General features: G+C 42.4%; 1 protein-coding gene and 1 long non-coding RNA gene across 2 annotated transcripts; one reads left to right on the top strand and one right to left on the bottom strand.

The window, feature by feature from the left end:
- The first annotated feature begins 1,670 nt into the window (after window positions 1–1,670).
- On the top strand, window positions 1,671–26,504 carry LOC117950195. Its single transcript, XR_004657834.1, has 4 exons — window positions 1,671–1,681; window positions 9,234–9,237; window positions 9,398–9,401; window positions 26,199–26,504. It is a non-coding gene; the product is annotated as an uncharacterized LOC117950195 (long non-coding RNA).
- Window positions 4,424–5,915, bottom strand: gsx2 (GS homeobox 2). Its single transcript, XM_034880963.1, has 2 exons — window positions 5,398–5,915; window positions 4,424–5,228 (listed from the first exon to the last, which is right to left on the bottom strand). Exons 1-2 carry the CDS (start codon window positions 5,771–5,773, stop codon window positions 4,888–4,890), a joined length of 717 nt encoding a protein of 238 aa, XP_034736854.1. The 5' UTR covers window positions 5,774–5,915; the 3' UTR covers window positions 4,424–4,887.
- Window positions 26,505–26,874: the final 370 nt, after the last annotated feature.

Here is a 26,874-nt window from a genome sequence, read left to right as displayed (position 1 = left end):
CCCCCCCCCCCCCCTCCACCCCCAGCTCCACGCAGCCGTTTGGCGCAATTACTTCCACATGTTGCCTTAAAGAACAGTGCCCTTGTTCTCCAAACAAAGGCTCTCAACTTCGGTGGACCGCGATCAACTCGGGTTGAGCTTCTCAATTTAGAAAAAAACAAAAACAAAACAAAACAAAAAGATTCAACAGGTTTTTTTTATGCAGACATTCCCTAAAACAACATTTTCAATTTTTTTATAAATCCAAAGTGATAAAAGGCAAATATTATATATATCACCAAAACTTAAAAAACTACCACTACCGCAACATAAAAAGCCACAAACAAGTCCCCAGCACAAATCAGCACTGTCTTTTACAAATGAGCCCAAATATCACCGAGAGGTTTGCTGAGTCAGAACAGACGTTCTTCACTAGGTTACATGAGATACAAGATAAGATGGAGCTGGATGGAGGAAGGTCTAAAATCCACGTTGTCACATCATCGCTGCAGCAGTAAGGGACACTGGTCTGACCCACATTACTCATCTGCCTCATGGGGACTGGCCCCAGACTGTCCACCAGGGGGCTTTGGGAAAGGCGCAGTATGTGTCTAAGTAGCCTGTCTATACGTTCAGAGGGGACCTAGCCAATTGAAACCATCATGCACTGGACCAACTGAGCATTTTTTGCTGATCATTTCTACACATGCTCCTTCCTGTGTCAAAAGGAAACTACGAAAAAATCTGTTTTTAGGCTACTCTTTAAGCCTTTGGAGCTCATCCTGCTCCCAATAGATAGATAGATAGATAGATAGATAGATAGATAGATAGATAGATAGATAGATAGATAGATAGATAGATAGATAGATAGATAGATAGATAGATAGATAGATAGATAGATATTTTATTCATCCTGATGGAAATTTGAGGCATCCAGTAGCAAGACAACCATAACACAACACATATACACACATATATCATACATTCATAAAATTAAAAATAAAAATCAGTCACAGAAATGCAATGGCTCTAATAAGGTAAGCTACTATGGTAGAGTGTGTGTAATGGTGATAGTGCACAAGTGAACAGCGCACGGATTGAGGTGTGTAATAACCTATAAACTGACCGGTGCATCCACTTTGTTGTTGTCTAAAACGTTGTTAGTCAGGTCGAAAAACCAGGATAAACGCATGCATGCCAGTGCCATGTCTGTGGTCGAGAGGACATAGAACCCAGCAGGACTGACTGAGTGCACGGAGACCTCCAGCGGCCCTGCGGGCCGGATGCGGGAGTTTGAGGACGACTCCGCAGAGGGACGCCGGCCTTCGGGCGGCGGTCCCCGTGGGAGCTGTCCAGCGTGCTGAAATCAGTCTTGGCGCCTCTCAGCCAAAGCACTGTCTATTGATTTATCTATAAATACAGAATGAATAAAGGCATCGGTAAAATTCTCCCGTCCTATTCCCCCCCCTCAGGAGCGTTGACCTCTCTGAAGCAGGGGACTGCAGGGCAACCCAAAGGCCTTGTGGAGAGAGCTCTCAAGCTTTGGCGGTGAGTTTTGATAAATCAAAAGAAAAACACCTTACATGTCAAAAACAATAAATTATTGCAAACAGAATAGAGGGGAATTAAGTTAAAATGCAGTGATATACTGTACGTATATTTTTATTTTTGTCACAGTAACACTGCACCCACCTGAACAGATGTAGTCACATTTCAACAGATAAGGATTTAATTATGGTGATGATATAACCACTAAGAGAAGTCCCTTTTTACAGAAAGCACATTGATATGCCAACTCCTAGAACAAATGAATAGTGTTTCACTGGGCTTTTACTTTAAAACTGTCACCGTTATGAGATATATATATATATATATATATATATATATATATATATATATATATATATATATATATATATATATATATATACACGCACACACACACACACTGCCCCCCCATTATTTACAAAGTAGCGTACCGAATCTAACATCCAACACTTGATCCGTTTTCCCATGTAGTCTGGTCCTCGGTGGGGAACAGTGAGGGGCCCCCATCATTGTTTAACTGTACACAACGTTTCCAAGAGGTGTAAGCGGTTCTTTGCTCCCAGAAAAGGCAGCTCGTTTTATTTTTATTTATTAAACCAGGAAGTCCCTTGAGATTGAAATCTTTTTTCCGAGGGAGACCTGGCCAGACGGCACACCAGTTACAATTTAAACAGAAACACAGCATAGTCAACACAATCAGAGCATCACACATGGAGGAAAGGAACAGGTCACATGTGGCAACTACATTTTTAAGTTGCATGGCATTTCAACATGACCTTCAAATCATTTAATGGGACTAGATCATTTAGATGGAGCAAGTTTTGCAAGTTGTTCCAAGACCATGGAGCAAAGTAAGAGAAGCCTTTTCCCCCCAGCTCAGTAAAAACTCATGCTATACAGCTGTGATGATTTCCACAATTCAGAGGAAGGATCTTCCTTTTCCAGATCTCTCCACACTCAGATGTCAGCCACCAGGCTTTTACACACGTTTAGGGAGGATTCTGTTGCACCGCGGATTCTTCAGTAAAGTGTCCTACGTCTCTTCGGGAAAAGACAGCGCTGATCTCCCTTTTTTCCACACCGGCACTTCAGCTTCTTCGAGCCTCCATCTCTCGGCATGAGACAGCAGCTGCAACCGGCTGAAAAGCGCTCTTATTAATTGTCTTTTGTCATGCGTAATCGCCACATTTTCAATGGTGGCAAGGGCCTGGCGTCTTTGGAGTGGCCTCGTTTCTCTCGGTAAAGTGCTAGATATAGTCTCTTTCATCTGAAATTTACACTCCGCAGACTCTGCTTGGCATTGTTTTCCACATTTAGTTTGATGCATGCCATGAAAAAAGTTTTAGGGAGTGTGACAGTTTTATCCATTTGACCTGGACAAATAGATCCACCGTCAGAATGAGATTCATAGTGGCCTTCCAGTCTGGGGTCACGTCCTGTGGGGCTGAAAACGGGGGAGTCTTTCTCCAAAACTGCGGTTTATTCCATTGTGAATGGCTTTAAACGCTGCATTGGTCTTTCACACCTGCAAGGGAACTCTAATTCGATTAATAGGAACTTCAATATATATTCATTAGGTGGCTTTCCCCCAATAATATATGATCTCCAGCGGGACGTGAAAGGGGACCATTTATTCGCGCCCTGAATGGGTCTGCGTGGGACCAAAACTTCACCTGCTTCCCCTCTCAATTAGGAATGTATCCCAAACTCTGACAGAACCGAGTTAAATTAGGCGTCAGCTAATTTCCAGTGTCCCCTCCTACGTAATCCCCCCTCACAGTCTTTCTATTTGAGCGTGCCCCTTTAATTCACCATAAGTTGAAAGGTTCAAATAGTGCCTAATGAAACAGTGACTAAATCGTTCTCTCTCGCTCGGAGGAACCCTGTAGCTGTCCCTCAAAGCTCTCTGAGCACACAGCCGTCGGGGGTCTCCGGCTAAATGCGAGTCCCAAGGCAGGACAATCTAACCTGTCAAAGCCTTTGCCCACTTCTATATATCCTTGTTCTGTGGTTTCGAGCAATAGCAGCATAATCAGCCAACGTGGGACCGAAAACGCAATTAAACTCGCTTTGGACAACCCAAAATCCTTTCAAAAGTGGACATTAATGGACTATTGGCTGCTCCCCAGGGGCGTTATCGGGTACCCTTTTGTGGTCAGATCTTAGGAGAAATTACAGCTACACTTTCATATAGCTCACTCCATCCATTTGGGAATGAAATAGCTCGTATCATCGTATGGAGCTGTGCTACTTCTTATTTCAAAAAAGTTAAAATAAAATAAAACGCACGGTGAAAATTGGCTAGTCTATTGAAGATAGCAGCCATTGTAATGACAGGTTCAAATTTAGAGTTGTCGATTGATGGAAAAGAGTTGGAAAGGTTGGGAAAAACTGACTGCACTCATAATTAATGTGCACCTGTGCAGATCTAGCTTTTACGCACGAGTGGCCAGAAAAGTAGACACTTGATCTAATGTATTAAAATGCATTTTTTTTTCCAGGGAAATTGATCCAACTTTCTTTTTTTTAGTGGTGGTATTTTACTGGATTCAGTTGTCTTTAAAGGTGTTTCAAATATTTTGTCCACTCATATATAATGTATGGGATAATTTTTATAAAGTGGATACTTTATATTTTTCAGTATATCTTTATAACTATAGGACCAGTGCTTCCTGGTTATCAATGTCTCGATACATTGATAATAATCACAATATAATAATAATAATAATAATAATAATAATAATAATAATAATGTAGATTATTTATTTTCATTTTTGAATGCAATAATAAATTTATTTCGGTTTGAAGATGTCTCAACTGAAATATCTGCATCATTAGGTGCTTTATTTTTATACCTGAACACACCACTGATCATAATCAACACACTGACAGCTTCTTAGGTCAACTCGTCATGTTTATTACAATAAATACACATATACATAGTTTACAGATGGTTGCGCACAGGTTCCACACGGGGCAGGCCTTTACTATTTCAAAGGGCTTTCATTACCACAAAACTTAGCCGACAGTAATGGGATGTCGGGCAGTAGTTGAAAACATTTACTGGGGATAGTGAACTAGACCTGGGTATTGGGGACCCCTGGGGGATCAGAATTACATCATCATTACGACACACATAGGTGATGAGTCCCGTTATTTCACCAAACATGTATTTACACTTTTCCTTTAATTTAAAAGCAGGATAAACATGAAGTGAAGAACAACTGACGTTTGTGAAACTTTTTTTCTCAGACTTCATGCAGGAGGTTTTTGGCCCAGAGGTTGCGAAACGCTGTAACCCATAGCTACAGCAGGGCAGATAGAAGTCCCAGCAGTGGGATCTGGAGATTCGTGTTTCTCTCAGATGGGTGACACCTCTTTCTCTTCCGAAGCAGAGGCCGGAGACAGAGACTCCTCGTCCTCTGACCTCGAGTAGTCTGTGTGGACGGTTGCGCACTTGCAACCGCTGTGCGCGCTCCTTTGGGTGGCTTTCCCCTCCTTCTTGTGCTTCACCCTGCGGTTCTGAAACCAGATTTTCACCTGCTTCTCTGACAGGCTCAAATACGTGGCGATTTCGATTCTCCTGAGTCTTGAGAGATACATGTTCGTGGAAAACTCCCTTTCCAGTTCCAGGAGTTGCGTGCTTGTGAAAGCCGTGCGCATCCTCTTGCCATTCTGTATGTGGCTGTTGTCGGAGGCGCCTGTTGGAGAAAAACAAATTCATTCAGCTTTGTCGCAAAAAACATTGCGCGCAAATCAGCGTGCGTCAAAAGCCAAGCAATAATCTAACTGAAAGGACATCACAACGTGTAGGAAGACTGTCAAACAGGTGGTGCTGTGAGTGGAGAGGGGAGCAAACAGGTGGCTTACCAATAGAAAGACAGTGGTATCTCCTGGGATCTGTGACGCTGAAGGTGGGCGTGCAGACAGGTGTATGTCCCGGGTGCGCGAGTGCAGAAGACTGATGATGCGCTATCCTCTGACAGTACTGCGCCTCCGCTCCTGGAAACTGACTCTTCAGCATGGGTATGCCGCTGCGGGAAGAGTGGATGTGGGACGTGACGCACAGCGGGCAAACACAGAAAGTCCCCGTTTTCCTGGATGGACACACGGGAGCGGTGACCGTCATGACGCTGGGAGAATGCATGCCAATGGGAATAAGGAAGTCTTGTCCTGGATGCTCAACCGGTCCAGGTCGAACCGTATCCTTGATTATTAAAGAGTCGACGTAAAAAGACCTCGACATGGCTGCGCTGCTGATAACTGATCTCTCCGTGCACAAGATGATAGCTGTTTCTCATCTGAACCCCTCGGGATCTCCAAAGGTGCTTATGTTTGATGGTTTAACAAAAGGGACCCCGAAGAGGGTTGGCCCTGCTGCGTCACCCACGTGCGCACCCGGTTCCAAAGGTTTATACTGTCAGCGACCCAAACCACGTGACGTCTCTCCGGGCCTCCAATCACAACTTGCAGATTTACATTTTTTATTTTTTTTTTCATCCCCGAATATAGGAACGTCTTGGGCACTAGAATACCAGAACCAGCCACATTCAACATATATACATGTTTTTATATTTTCTTATGAACTGTAAGTTGCACTGCAGGGCTTTCTTCAGCAGACCAATAATATCCAATAAGAATCATTTTTAAACGATGTCACACAATAACAAAAACAAAAAATATAAAGCTTCAGAAATATCTCAAGCTTTATATTTTTGTTTCAAAATTATATTTAAAAAAATTTGTATTTATAGGATTTTTAGGAACTGGTCAGATAGAAAACTAGAAATTGTAAAATGTCTTTTGTATTTGCATTATATAAGTCAGATGAAACAGCTGAGAGATGGGAGCAGGTGCAGTGGGTTGGTTAGAACAGAATAATCTATGTATTTGTCTCCAATGTCTCAAAGTGGTGTTTATTCCCCCCCAAATTCAATCAGTAGATGAATTCATATTCTTAACATGACTGTGATGAAGTCTGGCATGTAAAGCTATATAATGGACTCTCTCCAAACCTACTTTCATTTCGATTTAATTCCCCCCTCCCTCCGAATGCGATTTAAGGAATTGCGCACGCTGCTATTTAAACACTAATTTGCCCTGCAGACTACTCATACCTTGAATCCGGTTGGTCCAAGTTTCACCTCCATGGCAATTAAAGAATTATGAAGTGATGGCGAGTCTGGGCTGCAGGGGTTATTCGATGGCGATTAGGATTCAATTAGAAAGTGTTTATAATGGCCGGTCTGTGCGGGGGTAAACAGCCAGCTATTTCAGAAATGCGGTAATCCCTCATCTTGTGACAATAATTAGCGAGTTTGATCCCCGGCCGGGTCACCGGTGAGTTCAGCTTCTGCTTTCATGTGCCCAGTAACGCCTCGGCCCTTCAGACAGAGGCGGGCCGTCGGCAGCCCCGCGCCGCACATCCAACACAACGTGTGTTAGTTTCTCCTCTGACCTCACACAATAACATGGAACTGGCCTGTTTGGGAGTGGCTCCCAAGTTTTTAATAATTGGCTTTTTCTTTTTCTTTTTTTTGTTGCTTTGTTTACATTTTTTTTTTCCAAAGTAAAAACTCCTTAAGGAGTAAATACATGATTAGAGCAAACTGGAGCGCGCATTGAAGCGTCAGTTAGAAGGCAGTCTTTGAAAGAATTACAAAGTCTTTAAAATCCAACCGCGGTTAGGAGCCAAACAGACGCGTCTGTCTGTCACGCAGACAGTAATTGCTCTAATAAAGTGAATCCAGCGCTTGACAAGGAAGACACAGAGTTGTTATTGTACAGATAACAGTCTGAAACGAGAGAGAGAGAGAGAGAGAGAGAGAGAGAGAGAGAGAGAGAGAGAGAGAGAGAGAGAGAGACCCAATCAGGCGGAATGATGCGTGGCGCGCGCCCTCAACACACCATGCGAGCTCTAATATTATTTTTCCATAATTCTGCACGATAAAATTTCATTGTCTATTAAGTAATCCCACAAATGAGATCCTTTATGAGGCTATAATGAGGCCTAATTGCCAGGACTAGTGGAGCCACGTGGAAGGATTTAGGAAGCATTAAGCCGTCGGGTACTGAGCACAGGCTGTTACCTAGCCATTACTTTCATAATTCAAGGAGAAAATTAGTCCATTTAAGGGAAAAATCCTTTGATTCCCTTTCATTCTGCTCGGGGTGACAGGGCTGCAGTTATTCTGTCCGCTCGGTTACAAGAAGCCTGTGCAACCAATGGAGCTGTGCTATATCACACACTGTTTAAATGTTAGATTACACACACACTAAAATGAGAAATGTGTACAGCTCTCAGGGCCCCACCTCTCTCTCTCTCTCTTGCCTCTTCTTTCTCTCCAATGTTGTGCGCCTTTTACTACAAAGTGCAGCAGTTGCCCTCCATTATTCACCCCCCTTTTTAAATCATGCTGATGGGTAATTAATCACTGGCCCATTCAAAAACATGAAAATACAATTTGAATAGAGGATTTAAAACAAGTTGGTTCTCTTGAGAGGTTGAGTTAGTCTTAAGATATTCCCCCTGAGTGGCAAACAACATTTCTAGTATGAGAGTGTGTGCAAGTGCATCAAAGAGAGGGGGAAAAGGTGTGTGTGTGTGTGTGTGTGTCTGTGTGTGTGTGTGTCTGTGTGTGTGTGTGTGTGTGTGTGCGTGTGCAACAGGCTCCTCCCAGTAGTAAAAACACACAAACTTTGTAAAAGTGCACTGCTAAAGTTCCCCCCTCTCATTCACATCGCATCCCATGCCATATTATAGCGTGAAGAAGTCCATTAATGTTTTGTTGAACAAGCGTCATTAACTTGTTTCAACGCCTTTTTACAAACGTTGCATTGTTGTGCAGGGCCAGTCTGCGGCCCATCTTGGCCAATACAGTGGATGATTTCCCCCTTTATTAGTTACCAGGCAACAGATCCTGAATACCAAAACTCAAAGGAAACACTCTGGTCCTCCATATAGATCTCAATGGCGATGGGGGAAAATGAACAATGATCCTGTGGACACCATAATGCCACGCAATGACTTTTCATTAACAATTATCTGGTTGATGTGAATAGCAGCTGCAGTGGCTGCTCTCCATCTCATGGTTTTGCAGAGAAAAGAGGGAGAAAGAGGCTTGCCAGTGAATAGCATCCTGCAGGAGTTTAGGGGGTTCATGGTCTCCATGAATGTGGAATCTAATTTATATCTCAGTGAATAATTAGGTTCCTATGCAAAAATGAGTCAGAAATAATTACATTTTAAAACGCCGTGACAAGTTAGCCAGGGAGAAACAAAGCAAAGCAGTCCCTTTTAATGTCTCACAGCAGGAGTTAGTCAAGATCAATAAGCTACCGTTTCAATTCTTTTGCGCCAAAATGGATCAGGGGCTGGGACTTTTGTCCCGATTCAAATCTTTCTCGATAGGCTACATGGGTGCTGATTCGATTTTGTGTTGCAATTTTTATTAATTGTGATTCTAGAAGCATTTCAATGTATTGTGATTTTCTTTTCCTTCTTTAACAAAAATCAAAGTGGAAGAATACACTATTAGAGACAATATATCATGAGACATTTCTGCAAATTAATTGTTTTCAAAAAAGAATGCACATCCCATGGCAGGGCTGTAGTACTCGAGGCCGGTCTTGGACTTGAGTCCGGACTCAAAACCATTTTTCTATGGTGTCGGACTTGTCTCGGACTCGTTAGTATTTGGACTCAGACTTGTCTCGGTCTCGGCCACTGGTCTTGCCAAATATTGTTTTTAGCCTTGACCGAGTCCAGGTGTCTTTATTATGTTGATAATAATAATATTGGAGGCAAAAACTCGGACTCGGTCGTTTCTTTGACTCTAACCTCTTTGGACTCGGCCTTGATTTGGACTAGACTAGTCCTGGTCTTGGATTCGACTAAGGTGGTCTTGACTACAGCCCTGTCACATGGCAGTCACTCTGACATTTATTTGTAAAGAAGAACATAACTATGATTTTTGCTCTGTTTTGCTGGAAACAGATATGATGTTTTGGTGTCTGACGTGCTGGATGGTGTGTTTATGAGGAATCCACTTGACACTGTCTTTGATTTAAACGTTTTATTATATCAAAGAATTTCAGCATCAATTTAAAAGCTCTGCAGAAGCTCGGAGAGGGACCTAACCCAATGAACACTCACTCTGGCTCTCAATACAGCAAACATTCTCTATGTATGGTATCCTGTTAGATAACATGTTAGGTAACATAGAAAGTTATGGGGTGGAAAGGTCAGAGTTTATAGAAGGGGGCCCCCAAGCTAACATAAAGTTCCTTTAAAGTTCCTTTTCTTTAATGTTTAACTTCCCATGATGAATTTTGTTGAGGAAAAGGAATAAGTATAAAGGTTGTGTAATACAGAGAAAGAGAGACTCAAAAGGTAATACTTGACCTACTAAAGAAAAGGTGTGAATGTGTAGTGTTGAAAGACCTGAAAATCGTGCAAAGATGGTCGTTAAGTAGACACGAAAGGCAGCACCAGATTTGCTCAATTAGTGGGTAAGAAGAGTCCAAGGAGACGAAAGGTAACGTCTCTAAAAATAGAGTCGTGAAGGGTAGAGACACTGAGGATGATCACGAAAGGCAGCGCTAACATTGATAGTGTGAAGGAAGTCTCAAGTGGGTTAGGGATAGGGTCAGGGTATTATCTGTCTTAATGTTTTTATTTTTAACATTTTATACTTGTGTTTTATCTTTTTTTTGTTTCTTTTGTAACAGATTTTTTGTAAATCACTTTGAATTGCCCTGATTGCTATACAAATAAAGCTGCCTTGCCTTGAACATACACAGCCACCAATCACAGCTCTTGGTCTCCGTCGGAGGTAACGCATAAATAGAAAATATGTAGGTGAATCAATAGTAGAAGTTAAAAAATCTTGATTCTGCGGGAATTAATACATTTTTAAAAAATTGTCGCAAAAATATCTCAATACTTTGTGATACACAGTGAACACATGTTGTAAGCACCGAATAAACGCCTTAGAAGAATTGGGGTACGAGGTGCGATCCAAACTGAAAATCACACGTCATTGGTAAAAAATAAATAAATATCAAAGCTGGGGAAAAGAATCGATTTTAAAAATCGTCGGAAAAATATCACGATACACGCGTGAATCGACATTTTCCCCCCCATTTCCGGGAAACTACATCTCTTTCAACATGGGCGTGTTGTGTTGCAGCTCATGTCTTTAAAAACAAACGTCCACAAACGGTTTCTGTGATCAGGAAAAGACAACAACACTGTCAGGGAGCACGGCGCTCACCCCTATAGAAAAGTAAAGTGACAGCTCCGGTGTAAGAAGAGGCTGCTGAACAAAGCCAGCGAGGGCCCTGGCGATGGCCTATAGAGATGTCCTGCACCAGGCTCCCTCTAATTAGAGAGACGCTTCTCAGTCTCGCAGAGCTGCTCAGACCACACACTCCAGACTGAAGTGTGCCCCTGCGCCAACGAGTGCGTCTGCATGTCCGCACTCAGCGCAGCAGCATGTGTACGCGTCTGCCGCACACAATTAACGAGCCGCGAAAATGAGATAAACACCGACCGATAGTGGCGCCCGGAGAAACGTCTTTATTAACGCTCATTGTTCGAGCCCTGATTTGTCCCTCTGCCTCCTCTGTTGTTTCCAAAAGAATAAGCAAATGCCATTACAGAGGCAGCGCACACACCCTTATTTCAATCTCTTCTTGCTTGAGTTGTCAAACAGTCCTAAAATTCTATCCTCGTTGTAATAGGGAGCCATTCCATTGTTGGTCACTTTGTAGTACATGTTCTCCCTGCAGGAGCGATCAGCTGTAAGGACTCATTATTGTGCTCCTCGCTGGTTTCCCAGGAAGATCAAGATGCTGTTTTATATAGTCGTTAATGCTCGGCTTTTTCGCGCCTTTAGACTTGAACACATGCTCATCTCTGCACGGCACAACTCCACCATGGATTCACATTCTCGACTCCGATTTGCAAATTAAAAGCAACTGTGGTTATAGATGGAGAGCAATCACGTTCTCCTTGAACAGCCTCAGCCAAACCTGATGGGTTCCCACCCCTCCTCTGCTCATAAACAGAGAGATCTTGACTTCCCCCGAAGCCCAAATCAGGAAATGTTTCAAAGAAGTGAATGACAGTAGTCCCTCCACCCGGTTACCCCGACCAGTCTCTCCCTCTATCTAAAGGAGGTGATATTGTAGCCCTTTCTCTCCCTTTCTGAAAGGGGAAATCCCTGGGATTGAGCTTGTGTGCTGGAGCGGAAGCAGGCTGGAATGTGTGTCCGGGCCGCGTCTTTTGTCGCCCGCCGGCGTCCATGAATAGGCACAGGCCGCAATCTCTCTGCCCTCATGTTTATCAGCTCTGTGAAGAAGCAAACAAACCCAACTGTTTCTTCCCCACATTATCGGCACCTTATACCTGTCAATCACGTCTTTATTCCTTTTTTTTACCTCCAGGAACCTGCAGCTTTTGCTTTAATTAGCATCCTCCATGCTGTTCCCCATTCATGCTAATCGTAGCCAAAGAGGACAGGTCAGGGGACTTTAGTTTTAGATGACTAATGTTTCTGATTTATTTTCCCATGTGTAATCTCTCCGGATTTTAATATTGATCTAGAAAAGTGTCATGTCGAGTAGAGTTTGTCGTTATGTTGATTCTCATTGTTGCCTGTTAGTGTCAGCTCGCCGCTCTAAGCTCGTCGCGGTGTTCCCTGCGTCTTAGGTCAAATAGAGGCTTTTCAAACAAATGGGAAAGCTTTCCCGTTTCTCAATTAAGATGATGGCCATATTTCCCCATCTATTATTACGAATATAGTGTGATTTACTGGAAGATATGCAGAAGTTTAAAGGGAAGGTCGAGAGTGAGCTGTCAGGACTCTGAGACTATGAGACGGATTCGGCTCATTGGGACAATGAAGAAAGCCCCGATGTGATTTCTTCTTCTGTTGTTGTCTTCTTTATTGTTACAGCTGTTTTTTAGCTGCATTTTAGTGTGTATTTACATCCATTCCACTGTTCATATTTAACGATGAATCCTTGTTCCTTCCTGCCGGCGCATGGTATTCTATTTTATGAGAGGATAATCAGATTTATACGTGTTAATTGGCAGTAGGCAGCCACAGACACTCATTTACTTTGCAAAATCTTGTGTAATTCTCTGATTCAGAGCTCAAAAAAGCAAAAGCTGAAGGAAGGAGGTTTCACGGCTACTATCAGTTTAGCTTCATATGTTGAAGACCCTGTTAAAGAAGTAGAGAGTTTATGGGATTTCAAAGTAAATTGTAACTGAATATTCTGATCATCACAACGGGTTTGACTTTAGATCTCGACTACATTACTAATGAGAAATGATCTCTTGTTTTCTTTCTCATTCTTCTTTAGAAATTGTGAGATTGGTTTTCGCATCCACCCAACAGGAGGCATGTATAGAGAGCATCACAAGGTTTAATAGCAAAAAACATTTCTTTTAAAGTGTTTTTAAGCCCAGCAGAGCTTATTACACACAACAGGCAGCTAATTGTGCGGCAGGCCGTTGGGGGCATCACATGAACTGGCTGGAGTTTGGCGGACCGCTGCATCCAACCTCCAGCTCAGTGAGTCAGCCCAGGGACTCAGCCTAGAGGGCTGTTTGTTTTCTATGTGCCATATTATTTTATAAGACATGTGATTCAGTTCAAAAGGGCAAAACTCTAATCAGAACAGGCTGTAATCCCATTTTGAGCTATTAGGAATTTTCTTGACCATTTCCAGTATAACTTGCTGAATAAAGCTGTTTGAAGTGGTCAAATTAGGATGTATGTAGTATTAAGTTTCTTGAATTATTGGAAAATCGTCCAAATGCTATGTTTGGACTCGGGGTCAGTTTCCCCTCATTTCAATTTTAGACATGTTTATTAAAAACATAGACCTCTGCTTCTTCTTCGAGGAAGATTATGGAAGAAGATGAGGGGGGGCACATGGGAAAAATGTGTTTGAGTTCTGGGTTTAAAGTCAGTATTTTTAAAAGTCAGAATTCTGAGAATAGAGTCAGAACTCAAATACATTTTTTCACACGTGGCCCTTATCTTCTTCCGTAGAATATACATCCTTTAGAATCAGACAAATAGATAAGCAATACATACGCCTATACATGAATACAATTCCAAAAAATTGGTGTTAAAAAATTGGTGGTACTTAAGTACAATTTTAAGTACTTGTACCAGACTTAAACTGTTCAATTTTAATGTCAATGTATACTTTTACTCCACGACATTTTTCTGTTAGCTTGTTTCTTTTCAAATTAAGTTTCTTTCAAAATATACAATCACTTTTATAAAATACGATGTATTGCAATGACAACCTGACAGAAACCTTGAAAACATAAAAAACACATCAGAAATGATGTTTCAATAACATATAGGCTATGATAAATATTTATCATAGCCTATATGTTACTGAAATATAGCTTTTTTATACAGAGCTTTTCTAGTCTTAAAGACTACTTAAAGCTTTTTTCCATAGTAAAGGAACCATTCACAGACATTTACACACTGTGGCCAAGGCTGCTGTACAAGGCACCACCTGCTCATCAGATACACACTCACACACATTTACGCTCTGAGGGTGCAGCAGCAGGGGGCAACTCAGGGTTCAGCATCTCGCCCAAGGACACTCTGACATGGAACTGCAGGGGCAGGGATCAAACCACCAACCTTCCGATTGGGAGGCAATTAATGTACCACTGAGCCACAAACACCCTGTCTCACTCATATATATACATACATAAACGTCTCTGTATATGTGTCTATGAATATAACTACATAAGGGACCACTGTGTGTAAATGGTTCTATTTGTTTTAATACTTGAAATGTATTTTACTGATAACACTTGATTATAAAACTTCAGTTTTCACGATAAAACACCAAAAAAGTCATATTTTGTAAATACAGTACAGCACATACAGTAACTCTTCCTCTATGGCACAGTGATGTACAGTGGACATAAACTCAATGATAGGATGATAGTATTTTAAAATAAAACATACAAATTCAAATGATTAAATCAGAATATCAAACGTTAAATTATACATATATATATATATATATATATATAATTTAACGTTTGATATTCTGATTTAAATCATAACCTTATTTCTTCAAGCACCCACATCCCAGGGGATGTGGGTGAAGAAATAGAAATTAGAAGAAATAAGGTTATGATTTAGAGTTGCATACTTTGTATGTCTGTACCAGAGCAGGCCCTAACCAATTTTAATCTGCTTTTTTCAACATTTTTTGTCACTTTTTTTAAATTATTTATTTTATTTTTAATGTTTTGAGCCTTTTTTTTTTAATTTTAGTGTTTTTTTTCAACGTCCGCCCTGCATGCTTTTTGAAATTGTTCATGCTTTCTCAATGTTTTTTGCGTTTTTGTTGTTTTTTGATGTTGTACTTGTTCTTTTTCATTGCCTACGCTGCGGGCCGGCTCTAGTCAGCACACATACCTAGCTCTTTGTAAAAGGATTCTCCAACAATAATAATCAGCCATTCATTGCACCACACTGGTCTTCTTCTCATTGAAAGCTAATTTATAGAAATTTAACAAGTGTTTTGCTCCACACTGTTTGCATTTCCAAGTGCAGTGGCCTTCCTTTTCACCGTATCTAGACAGCGGGGGTCAGGAGCTCCTGTCTGCACCGTCCCAGCTCTGTGCCAGCCAGATAAAGAGTGTTTGTGAGCTGTCTGAGCTTTGTGTTTGCACTGAGTCGCAACTTTGTATGGGGTTGAGGGGGATGTTGGGGCAGCTCCTAAGATTTGTATGCAGACCGCATCGCTCCAACTCCCCCCTGGTCCACTCTATGTCCTCTCACCTGCCTGTTGCAGTAAATCATAGAGCTATCAAGTGAAGCGTGTTTATGGGAGCTGCACGTGCAAGAGCTCTGCTGCACCTGTCCTGTGTGTGTGTGTGTGTGTGTGTGTGTTTGTTCCGAAGAAGTAAAGAATGGTCTTTGCAAATGTTTTAACTGTTTCTATGGGTTTTTCCTTCTCTGGGATTTTTCTTGCAGGCCTGGGGCTCAGCGATAAGGCAGTTTTGGAGATCTGTCTAATGGTTTGGTGTGTGTGTGTGCAGGGCTCTCTGTGATAGCAGTGGGGATGGAAATGGAGGTGTAGCTGGGTGTCAAACAGGAGGTCTGCAGATGCCTGTCCGGCTGAGAGCTGCGAGGTCCCTCCCTTTGACAGCGTATCCATTCAGAGTCAATGAGCTGGGTCAAAGCCTTCACGTCAGGCTGCAGCTCGGCCTAGCACTGGGGCGGTCCAAGAGGTCAGTCTTATTCACATGGCGCTGTCATGCAAATGAACCAACCCACGCTTAAACAACTCTTGGAATTTTTATGTCTGCTCCCCTGGCCTTTTTTTTCCTCCATTTCCCCCTTTTTTCTGCTTTCCTCACTCGCTCTCTCCCACTTCTCTCCAAATCTCTCTCCCCTGTATTCACAAAGTCATTGCCGAGACATTCAAAGCTTTTCAAATTGGCCAGCTTCATTGTGCCTGCTCTAAAGTGGGGAGGGAATGGAGAGAGGGGGAGTGTAAAGAGGAGTGGGCCTAAATATACTCCGGTCTGAAAGTAGTTAGATCATGTTCTTTTCATGGTCCGATTAGAATCAAATCGATCCCCCCGCCCCTCGTGACACTCCAAAGTTTGAAGAGGAGCGGCCAAACAAAGATTTCTTGGCGGAGACGGGGGTAATGAATGACCAAACCTGAATGCTAAACACACTCTTAAAAAGTCTCATTCTGAAGCATGACAATGCCCAAGAGAGTAAATTTGTTTTACATGTGAAGGAGAGATGTTTGTGTGGATGGAGAAAAAAACGATATCTGTACAGTGAGGACACTGGAGGAGCATCTTTGGACCTGATCTACATATAAATCAGAAAAACCCAGCCCACAGTAAAGGAGCTTCTCGAGAAAAAAAATTAAAAGGCTTTAAGCCTTGTGATGATAAAGTAGAGGATGTTAGAGGAAGGTACTTCATCACAAAGACCTATGTGTTTATTTAATCCATTATAAGTTTTCTGCAGGAGCAAGGTTACACACACAAAGAATAAAAAAGTGGGTTGGGTGCGAGGAGGCCCGAGGCTAGTTGTTCGGCCCGTGGCGTTCGAGGACGGAGGACGCCGGCTGGACGCCCTGACCCTCCTTCAGGGAGGCGACTGTTTAAAGAGAGGCCAAGGAGGGATGGGCGGAGGGATTTGAACTTGGTGACACCCCTACTGCACCTGCAGCTTTGATTGTCATCGGCTTATTTTTTCTCTAAACTGCAATAACTCTTTAACATTTTATTGGCGTCGTCTGTCGTTATAGCAACCACCTAATGCGCTATTTAGACTGTGGTTTGCTAAAGAAACCAATACGGAATATTTGTGTACAATGACTGTATGTTTTGTTTTCATCTTTTTGTTGCTGTCCTGTGACAGATTATGGATTAAGGAATACAAAAGAAAATTCAATTTAATGGTTCAGTTTTTCAGATTTTTTTTGAAAATCACTAAATTTGGAGATACGTGGTTTTCCCTGAACAGCACAGCACAAAATAAAAAAATATAAATGTTACCAAAATCCCATTAAACGATTAAAACCTTTTAAAAATGAGTGTTCTCCATAGCTTTGACTGCATTACTACAATAACGCCACGTTACACCTTTTAACCAATGGGAAGCCAGACCTCACTGCAGTCATTAGGCTCGTTCGAGATGAGCTCGGTCTGCGCAGACTCGATTACCGGCGATCTTTGCCCAATGCTTGCTGGGTAGATTTGTGTATGACTTGATCCCGACTTGCTCTGACGTCATGCACACGTGGGCAACGATGACCTCTCGAGATCGAGGCGGCAGCAGGGCATGCTGGGAGACGCAGGCCTCTCAGCTGATCTGACAGCTGATGGTTTAGAATCGACTCAACATAATGACGTGTTGTATAAACTTTTTATTGATTTTGAATCAGAGGGATTTTACTGCTATTAGTCTTATTTAAAGGCTCATTCTGTCCAGAACACGTGTGGCTGATAGTGACGCTAAGAAGTCAGAGAGAATAAATCTGTTAAGATTACAGATCATATACAGTCTGTTGTTAATTAACATCAGCAATGTATCACAGGTAGAGCATTTTGACAGCTACTTTGTCATAATTAAAACTGGAGACTGTGTAAGCTGATCTATGGATCTGATAACATTTTATTGAATCAGAATCGGACCACAGTGTTTCTTCACTTCCTTTCCAGCCTGAAGGCTGCAGGAAACGGCTTCAAACTGTCCAGCTTGAGAGCGGATTTTAGCCCCGCCCCCGGCTGCTGCCACCTGCTCTCGTCCACTTCACAGGCGAGGCGCAGTTCATCTCCAACGAGCCTATTATAAAGCACTGTGCAATCAAATTATAGAGCTGCATATATCTTTAGCAAATTAAATACTACCACAACTCAAAAAAGGACAATTTGTTGATGATATGTATACTTACATGGCTTATTAAAGTTTTTTACTAAAACTTTGTCATGAAATTTATCTGTAATTGTTTGTGTTATGCTGCTCCTGCATTAATGCAGTATAATAATGCATTACTGCATAATTATACTGCATTTTTGTATGCATATCACCTTTATTAATCCATTCATTCAAACAAGCAGCGTCTTTTCAAACTCATGCCTGCAGGCAACCACTCCCACTATTCTAGTGGATGTCCGGAAGTTTCCGAAGATGCCAAATAATGTGCTGAATTTGGGAGAAATGTATATAGTAGGCTGCACAAGACATCTTGAATATTTTGACCCTGAAGGAATGGCTACGTATGTTAACAGGCTGTGGTTTAGAGCAGGAATGCTGTAAAGGATTCTGGCAGACTTAATTTATTGAGCTTATTGTTTTTCCCATCTTAAAGCTATTTCATGGGGAAAACTCTCCACCTCCCCCCCCCCCCTCCGATGAAGGTTTACATGTGAAACCTGTATAGGTAATAACATACACCTTTGCCCTTCTCTGTGCACAGTCTGTCTGTCAGTGGTGTTACAGGGACAGTCTGTAGCACTTAGCTTGGAGTTGTTTGTGTTCTGAATCCTAAGAGAAGCCAAAAAACACTCTAGAGGTGGAGGGACGGAGGGGTGGGACCACCATGCAGCTGCCCCCTTCTACTCTCACTCCCACCTCATCCCTTCATTCCCTCTCCTATTCATCCTACAGCTGCAGTCTTGTGCCTCTCTCTCTCTCTCTCTCTCTCCGTCTATCTCTGTCTTTCTCTATTTGTCCCGAGACACAAAGATGGATGGAGACGCTCCTGGAATGGGGCGCACAATAGGTTGTGCCACAAGGTGAGCAGCCTCAGCTGCATACGGCCCAGTGCTGCCTTTTTTAGCTCCTGCAAGGCTCCTTACCCGACTTGAGTATGTGTGTGTGGATGTGTGTGTGTGTTAAGGGGGGTCTGAGGGCACAGTATGGCAACAGATGCTTTTGTTCGGCCAAAAGTCTGAAAGGGGCCTTGGGTTGGGGGGCTTAGCAGTGTCAGTGCACAGAGTCATTTTTCTCTCCTTTTTCTCTCACTCTGCCTCTCTTTCTCTGTGTCTCCCCTCTCCCCAGCTGTGCCTGCCATGGCGGCTGAGCAAGAGGAAATGTGAGGGCAACGGCGTGATGGAATACGTAAGTGGGGCGCGCGGTTTTGGCCTGTTTTGTGGGCGACTTCATTAAAGGGTCGTTTATCTGGCCTGTGATCCTATTGTCCGGGGCCTTCTTTATCAGCCCCGGTGTGTCAGGGGGGGCGTAATTGGCCGATTGGCCACGGTCTGCGCATGCTGAGGTGATTTATAAAGCTGTGAATGGAGCTGACTCCTCTCCGGGCAGCGCTCCCTCTCCCACATAGGAGACACTGCACCGCAGAATAACACTGACTAAATGCAGAAGAAATGTGAAAAGGATGAAACGTCCCCAAAGCTCTTTGTGCCGGTGTGAAATCAGAGGCTTGAATAAAAGGGCTCTGGAATCACTCTTTCCCTTGTCATCTATTTTCTCCACCTTTATTCTCTATCTGACTCTGTCGTTTCACCTCTTTAGACTCTTCACTGGCTTTTTTTTTTTTTTTTTTTTTTTTTCACTTCCTCTATATTTCATGCTATGAGGCACGATCTGAGTGTATTTTAAACCTTTCAGCCAATCAGGTTTTATGTTTACCTATACTCAAATTCAATTACATTTTTATACTGAATAAAAAAAACTGTATAACAATAAAGCCAAGCGGGTTTATTTTTTAAATATGTCACACAGTTAACAAGATGCACAGTGTGCAGTGTTGTGGAGTATCAGCTGTGTTTGAATGAGAGTCGGAGTGCAGATTTGGTGATTGCAGGTGGGAGTGAGGCTGGCTTTATGTGCTCCCATGGTGGGTTGAGGTTGGCTCTTAATGACCTCCTAATTAAAGCTGGCCCTCCTCTCAATGGGCTGATCATGTAGGAGGGGTCAGAGGTTATTTACAGGGCTGCTGGTGGCCAGAGTTCCTGCTCCATGCTAATTGCCCCCCGATATACACAAGTTAACACAACTGGCAGGTTAACGTTAACGGTGTTGCGTGTGCTTCCTAACTTGTGTACCAAACTTCTGTGACAACAGGTTCAGGACTAATACCATCACACCTCAAGAGACAAGTGCCCCAGACGTAGAGCGGGAGCTCACTAAGCCGAACTTTGTGTTTGTCTAACGGCTAGACGAGACAACTTACATCCCACGGTGTGTGTGAACGTGCAGATAAGGTCTGCAAACATACACTATTGCGGTCTTTTTTAGAAGGGAATTGAAGCCATATTTAAAGATGTCTTAACCCTTGTGTTGTCTTCCCATCAACGATGAAAAAATAAAGATTGGGTCACTTTTTTTCAACATTATTATCCCTTTTTTCCCCATCATTTTTGTCACTTTTTCAATTTTCTGGGTGCTTTTTCCAAAGTTTTTTGATATTTTTAATGTTGACGTTTTCAGTGCTTATTTTGACGGCCCATTTGTTTGTGAGACTTTTTTTTAAAACTGAAAACAGGTCAATTTAATCCAACGACAACATAAGGGTTAAGAATACAGAAACCACTTATGATGGCTCTAGATCTCTTACCTGATAAATGTTGTAATGTATTTTTATAGCCAAAGGTTTAATCTTATTATTATTATTACCATTGTTACTATCATTATTGCTATCTTTACACTGTATTCTTTTCTCTCTATACTGTTTGTTTTTTTCTTGCTGAAAATTGCTGCTGGGATTTTCAATTTCCTTGCGGGGTGATCCCAAAAGGATCAGGAGTCTAAGTCTAAATGTGGTCAAAAAACAAGTTCTCTTTCAATTTTGTTTTAATAGGAGAAATTGTCCTTAAAACATGTTTGATGGTAACCATGTATGTTGCCAACATTTCTTTTGGTTACTATACCTTCCACAGCTTTCTGAAACAGGGCAACGTCCCGTAGGAGGCGAATGAAGGCCAGGCGAGGAGGAGGAGGAGGAGGAGGAGGAGGGGGGGCCGGCTCGGGTTTAATGTAGCTGATTGTGCTCCCATGAAAAAAGGAACAGTTTCTTCTGTGTTAATTTTCAATTTTGTTGCTGTCTGTGTGCCCGGCCTTTGTATCCAATTCTTCTTCCCTCCCTAAACGGCACCACCGCCCCTGTCTTTTTCTTTTCTTTTCACTCCTCCTCTCGTCAGGCCAACTAGATTATGTTGCTAAGGAGATTTTTCTCTTTCTTTCTTTTTTTTGCGCTTGTTTCACCGTTTCCCATTGATTTGCTGTTAATGCGTTTTGAATGCCCCTTGGTGTGTGCCGAGCGTTGGGGGAGGACGGAGAGCACAGGGTCTTGCAGAGTGGAGGAATTTCAATCTGAAGCCGTTAGGTGGGGGTCTTTGTGGGGTAAGGCCCAAAGAGATGCACTCAAGTGAGAACTGAAGTGGTTCGCAGAGCTTAGGAACCTCGCAGGCAGCCACTCCCCCTCTTCTTCCCCCTCTCTTTTTAAGGGTTGCTCCTTCATTGGCAGTCCACAGGTGCACTGTCAATCTTTGCTTTTCATACCCAAATACTAAGCCATGAGTAAAATAAACAGGTTTTTTCCCCCAGTTGGTAAACAGGAAAAAATTGTGTCCAGCAGCCATTAGGGTTTTTATACAAAGCGTAATTTTGGGGTCACAGTTTAGTAAATCTTTGAAACAGTGTCACAACCAAAGATTACACTGATATTAATTTTGTGCTCTGGTTTATTAGCATTTCTTTAAACCAATAAAGATCATCTTGGATGGGGCTAAGCACCGGACGGAGCCAGGAGGAAGGAAGTTGTTTTGGTGGAACAAGTGTACGTTCAGAAGTAGTTTTAGCAACATTTTTCAACTTTCTGCTAAGAGAAATGGGATTTTTTAGCAACAAAAATGCAGGGATTATTAAATCATGCAAGGCCGGAATTATTTTGCGTGGAAATGCGGCAAAAGTGCGGCATATTTGAAAAAATGCGGTCCCCGCGTAAACATGTGGACTTTGGCTGATTATGCATTGAATTATGCGATGCACTTCTTCCGACACACATGAGTCCATGACGCCTCACTAGATCAGTCTCACAGGCACTTATTCCACTTCCTCCGTATAAAAACAACTTTGGTCAAAATCTTTTTTCTATACTGTGTATAGACTGTATAGGACACTATCCTCCGTCACATATTTCAAAAAGGAGCAAACATCTCCTTCTTAACAGTTACACTTGCACACATTAATTGCCCATGTGTTGTCCAAGCCTTGTTTGCACTGATGTCTTGTATAAATATCTCTGTCCTTATGTGCCGAAACTGTAGTGTTTTTTTAGTTGTCCGAATTTGTCTAGTCCATATTGATGTCCTTTATAAATGTCTGTCCCGACGTGCTGTAACCATGTGTTATGTTTCCGCAGAACAGGAACCTGTTGGAAACCAGTTTTTAACTGAGTCAGGCCCGTTTATATTTTAATGTAATGGTACTTTTTAACTTTCCTGAATGTATGTAGCCTATGACTGAACCCTCCTCCACCCCGATCTCCAGTTCATCCTTCCCACTCCCAGGTCTGAGCCCTCCAGAGCTCGCGCCTCCTCTCATACATGCATAACTCAGCATCTTCTTCAATCATCATCATTCCCCAAGGCCTCTTCCCAGGTGGACATCCCTCTACCTAGTCCTGAGTCTTCCGAGTCCTCCTCCGAGCTAGACGTCCCTCCACCTAGTCCTGGGTCTTTCCCGAGACCTCCTCCCAGCTGGCTGGCAGCTACAACACTGCCACTAGGTACTTTATTGTCTTGTGAAATTGGTTACCAGGGAAAAAAAACACACAGAAGATGAAAAGGTTATTCTGTGAAATTACAAATTTACACTTTTACAGTTTCATTAATAAAATTAATCAGACCAAGTTAAGCCGGACACACATTTTCCACCTTATATCCTGCCTTGTGTGTTTTTACCTTAGGAAAAGGTGCATTCCGTCCATTATGCGTAATTATGATAAGTTTCCTCCACCCCATCGCTCCCTCTCTGTAACTTTCTCCCACTTTCACCCACAGAAGCACAAACACATCTGTCCCTGCCCTGTAGCTGTGTCAGAGGTATCCCGGCATAACGACCTCTCAGACCGTTTCATCTACATCGGCTCTTAACATAATTAGGGAATCAGAGATTCGCCTCCAGCAGAGATTGTTGTTCCTAGGAAAGCTCTGACTTTGAGCAGCTGTGTGTCTGGGTTGCCTTTAGTTAAGCTCAATGCAACATTACTGAAGCAAAACTGAGTTACAAGAGGAAACACTTAACCCCAGTCATATGCCCTCCTCATGGGCTCAGTTACTCAGTTACCTAAAATCTAGCCTACATCTTTAAAAAATCTAAATGCAAAACCACTAGTTCACACCAGTCGGATGCCCTTGTGATGGTGTTAGGTAAGGACGGTGCTTCACAGCAACTAAAAGCAATGTCATATTAATGGATCACACAACAACTTGTATGTGAAAGCAGTGATGAACCCACAGAGACTGCCGGAGTACAAGTTAACCCAAGCTACACAGAGGTTTACAGCACCTTTTAACAACAACTTGTTGTTGTTTCCCGGCCTGCAGCTTTACTGTTTTCTCAGTCTCACCACTCTGTGTTTTTGGCCGGAGCCAGCAGCTGTTTTCAATTCTTTTTAAAGTTATGATAAATCGGGTGTAACTGGGTGTCCAGTTGGCAGACAGACCAAGTAAGCCACTAGCTAGGAAACAATGTGCAACATTTAGCAGCTAAAAACACAGTCTGAAGCCCATAAAAGAAATGCAAAAGTTGGACTTACATTTGCCAGGTGAAAACACAGAAGACACCCAATGAAAGTGTTGCTCTGTGTCTGCAGGGTGTGTAAATAGAAGGATCAATTTCAATTCAATTTATTTATAGTACCAATTCATAATAAGAGTTATCTCGAGACACTTTACAGATAGAGTAGTTCTAGACAACTCTATAATTTACAAAGACCCAACAGTTCCCTCCAGAGCAAGCAACAGTGCAACAGTGGAGAGGAAAAACTTCTTTTAGGAAGAAACCTGGGACAGACCCGGGCTGCCGGTTGGGGGTGTGATGAACACGGCAATAACACTCACAATAAAAGATAATGGAACAGTGAGTAATAATAGTAGTGTGTAGTAGTTTATAGCACACAGAGGCACTACAGGGCGTAATAAGGGACAGCCGGACGTAACAGGGTGTAGCAGGACGTGACAGGGCGTGACAGGGCATAGCAGGAAGTTACAGGGCGTAACAGGGCGTGACAGGGCATAGCAGGACGTTACAGGGCGTAACAGGGCATAGCAGGACGTTACAGGGCGTAACAGGGCATGGGAGTAGGTGTAGCAGGACCACGGCGACAGCTGATGATTGATTTTGGAGCGTCCCTAATCCAAGATATTACATTTACAGCACAAACCCTCCAGGATATATACATCCAGCTGCCACAATGTCATGATATGGACTTTTTGCAGGTTTATAGGTTTACACTTATCACTACTTCTTGCCACTGGGGGGGCCATAGGCAGGCCGGGGGAACTCATATTAATGTTAAAAAACCTCATAAAGGGACATTTTCATGGGATGGAACCTTTAAGACTGTTGTGTCAGCAGATTAATGTGCACGGACAATGTACTCTCACAATGTTATTCAAATGGAAATAATGGAAGTTGTTGATGCTATTTGGATAAGCTTTTTAATAATAATCCTGATGTAAAGAAGAATACAATTATCACAATTAAATGCCAAATGTATTCAAGTTCCAAAAAAACAAAAACGGGAAATATCCAAAATATTCAGACTTGGTTTTTGCGTTTCCTTTGCGTCTTTGCTGGGAACCTCTGTATTTATTTATGCCTGCTGTGCCAGCATAAATCCTGTAATGTGTGAACGAGAAAAAGACTAATTACCTGACCCATTCTGCTCTTTTATTTAAATGCTTTTGGTGGGAGAGCAGATGGAATTACAGATTGCTGTGCTTCGTCGTCAATTATGGCGTGCCCTGTTTGTACGGCCGTTCTCCTCTGTGATTGGATAATGATACGCCGCGCTGCCACGAGAGATACGGATCAACAAAGAAACATTTCACTCTCCATGTACACCAGTAATCATCCCTCCATGTTGTATGCCCGCTGATGAACTGAAACCTTTTGTCTGAACAAATATGGGTTCACCACAATTTTAGGAAAACCCTCTGATGATTGCTCGGCTTTAGATCACACGTACACATCAAAACTATTTTCTCCATGTTCAGAGAGATTAAATCTATTCAGTAGCTGTGTACACATCCAAGTTTTTGGCCTGCAGAAGACCTTTGTTGGATTAAAACGATGCCAGGAAAAGCTCAACGGAACTCCGATATTTCTTTTGTATTCCCTTAATCTCAGTGTTAATACTTCAGAGAAAAGGGCCTTTGTGGAAGCAGTTTGAAATAAGAATAACTTGTTGGAGTTAGTTGATTTTATTTCTGGGAGGAAAACACTGACTTCTTTCCATTTGGATGCACTTTGCTTTCCTATCTATTTTTCATTCTTCAGTCAGTCGTGGTTTCCAAGGCGTTTGGTGCTCTGTTGATCCTGGCTCTGCTGTCAGTTACCTTGACTTTTATTTAGTCCAGGATTATTTAGTTATTAGTAATTAGTTATTATTTAGCTAATTTGCCTCCCACATCACAAGTGTATAATACAAGAAGCAATAGGGTTGGGTATTGTTTGGGTTTTTCCCAATACTGGTGCTAAAACAAGACTTTGGGGGGGCAGTGGTCAGTCCATATGGAGTTGGGTTTGGAACCGGAGGGTCGCACGTTCAAGTCCCTGTACGGTCCAAAGTACAGAGCGTGGACTGGTAGCTGGAGAGATACTGGGCACTGCCGAGGTGCTCTTGAGCAAGGCACTGAACCCCCCTCAACCGCTCAGGGCGCCTGTTCAGCAGTCACCACCCCCCCACTCTGACATCTCTCCATTAGTGCCTGTATAGGACCTGAGCATGTGTGTGTAGTGTGTAATAACAGCAGAGTGTAAAATGTAGTTTCCCCATTGGTGATCAATACAAATTATTAATTATTATTTTAAAATGGTGCCGGTGCCTAACAGTTCCTGAACCAAAATATAAATAATATGTACAATGTACATAAAATAAAACATAAAAAGGAGCACAAAACGACAGTCAGCGACATTAAAGAATGTCTTGTTTATTGCTAAAGCCATATGGTCAAAATCAAATGATTGATCAATAATATAATAAGAATAACTTTTAACAATGACTTTTTTCACAAGTATGTTTCTTGTAAACGACAATAACAAGCACCCAATGGGAAAAGGGTATTTTACAATGACTTGAAATGCACCACGAGGCTGGCGAGTTTCCAGTGAACGCACCGTCTCTGTGTTGTTTTTCCGACCAACGGCAGCTGTAGTGTCCCCGTGTTGGAGTCCTCTACAGGGAAACACTGTCCCACTTTACACTGCTTAACATATTTTATGTAGTTTATCGTAAATTCTTTCAGGAAGACCTAACTATTAATCCATGCACTCCTAAATCAATTCACCTGTTTTCCTAATAAATGTATATTTTATCATGCCGTGTATAACTGTCGCATATCTGCAGCTAGTCTCTCCTGATTGAAATGTATCTCAGTGTAAATCCTTTCAGGAAGACCTCACTCTTCATCAACGCTCTACCTAACTCCAATCAGCTGTTGGAGGCGTTCCCCTTCGTTTTAAACCAATCAGAATCATACACAAATGGCAACGGCCAATCACAGAGTCACAACCCTGCTTTAAAGAATCTGTTTCTTCCTTTGCTAACAGCTTTCGTTGCAGGCAA

Source organism: Etheostoma cragini, chromosome 9 (assembly GCF_013103735.1).
Source record: "Etheostoma cragini isolate CJK2018 chromosome 9, CSU_Ecrag_1.0, whole genome shotgun sequence".
NCBI classification, from domain to species: Eukaryota; Metazoa; Chordata; class Actinopteri; order Perciformes; family Percidae; genus Etheostoma; species Etheostoma cragini.
The sequence above is the reverse complement of the archived record's forward strand: the minus strand, read 5'-3'. Positions and strand labels throughout refer to the sequence as shown.

Bases quoted from the DNA above. Each gene is read 5' to 3' on its own strand.
- gsx2 (XM_034880963.1), bottom strand. From the start codon at position 5,773: ATGTCGAGGTCTTTTTACGTCGACTCTTTAATAATCAAGGATACGGTT. The intron at 5,229-5,397 runs GTAAGCCACCTG...TTTCTCCAACAG, and splicing joins ATACCACTGTCTTTCTATTG to GCGCCTCCGACAACAGCCAC.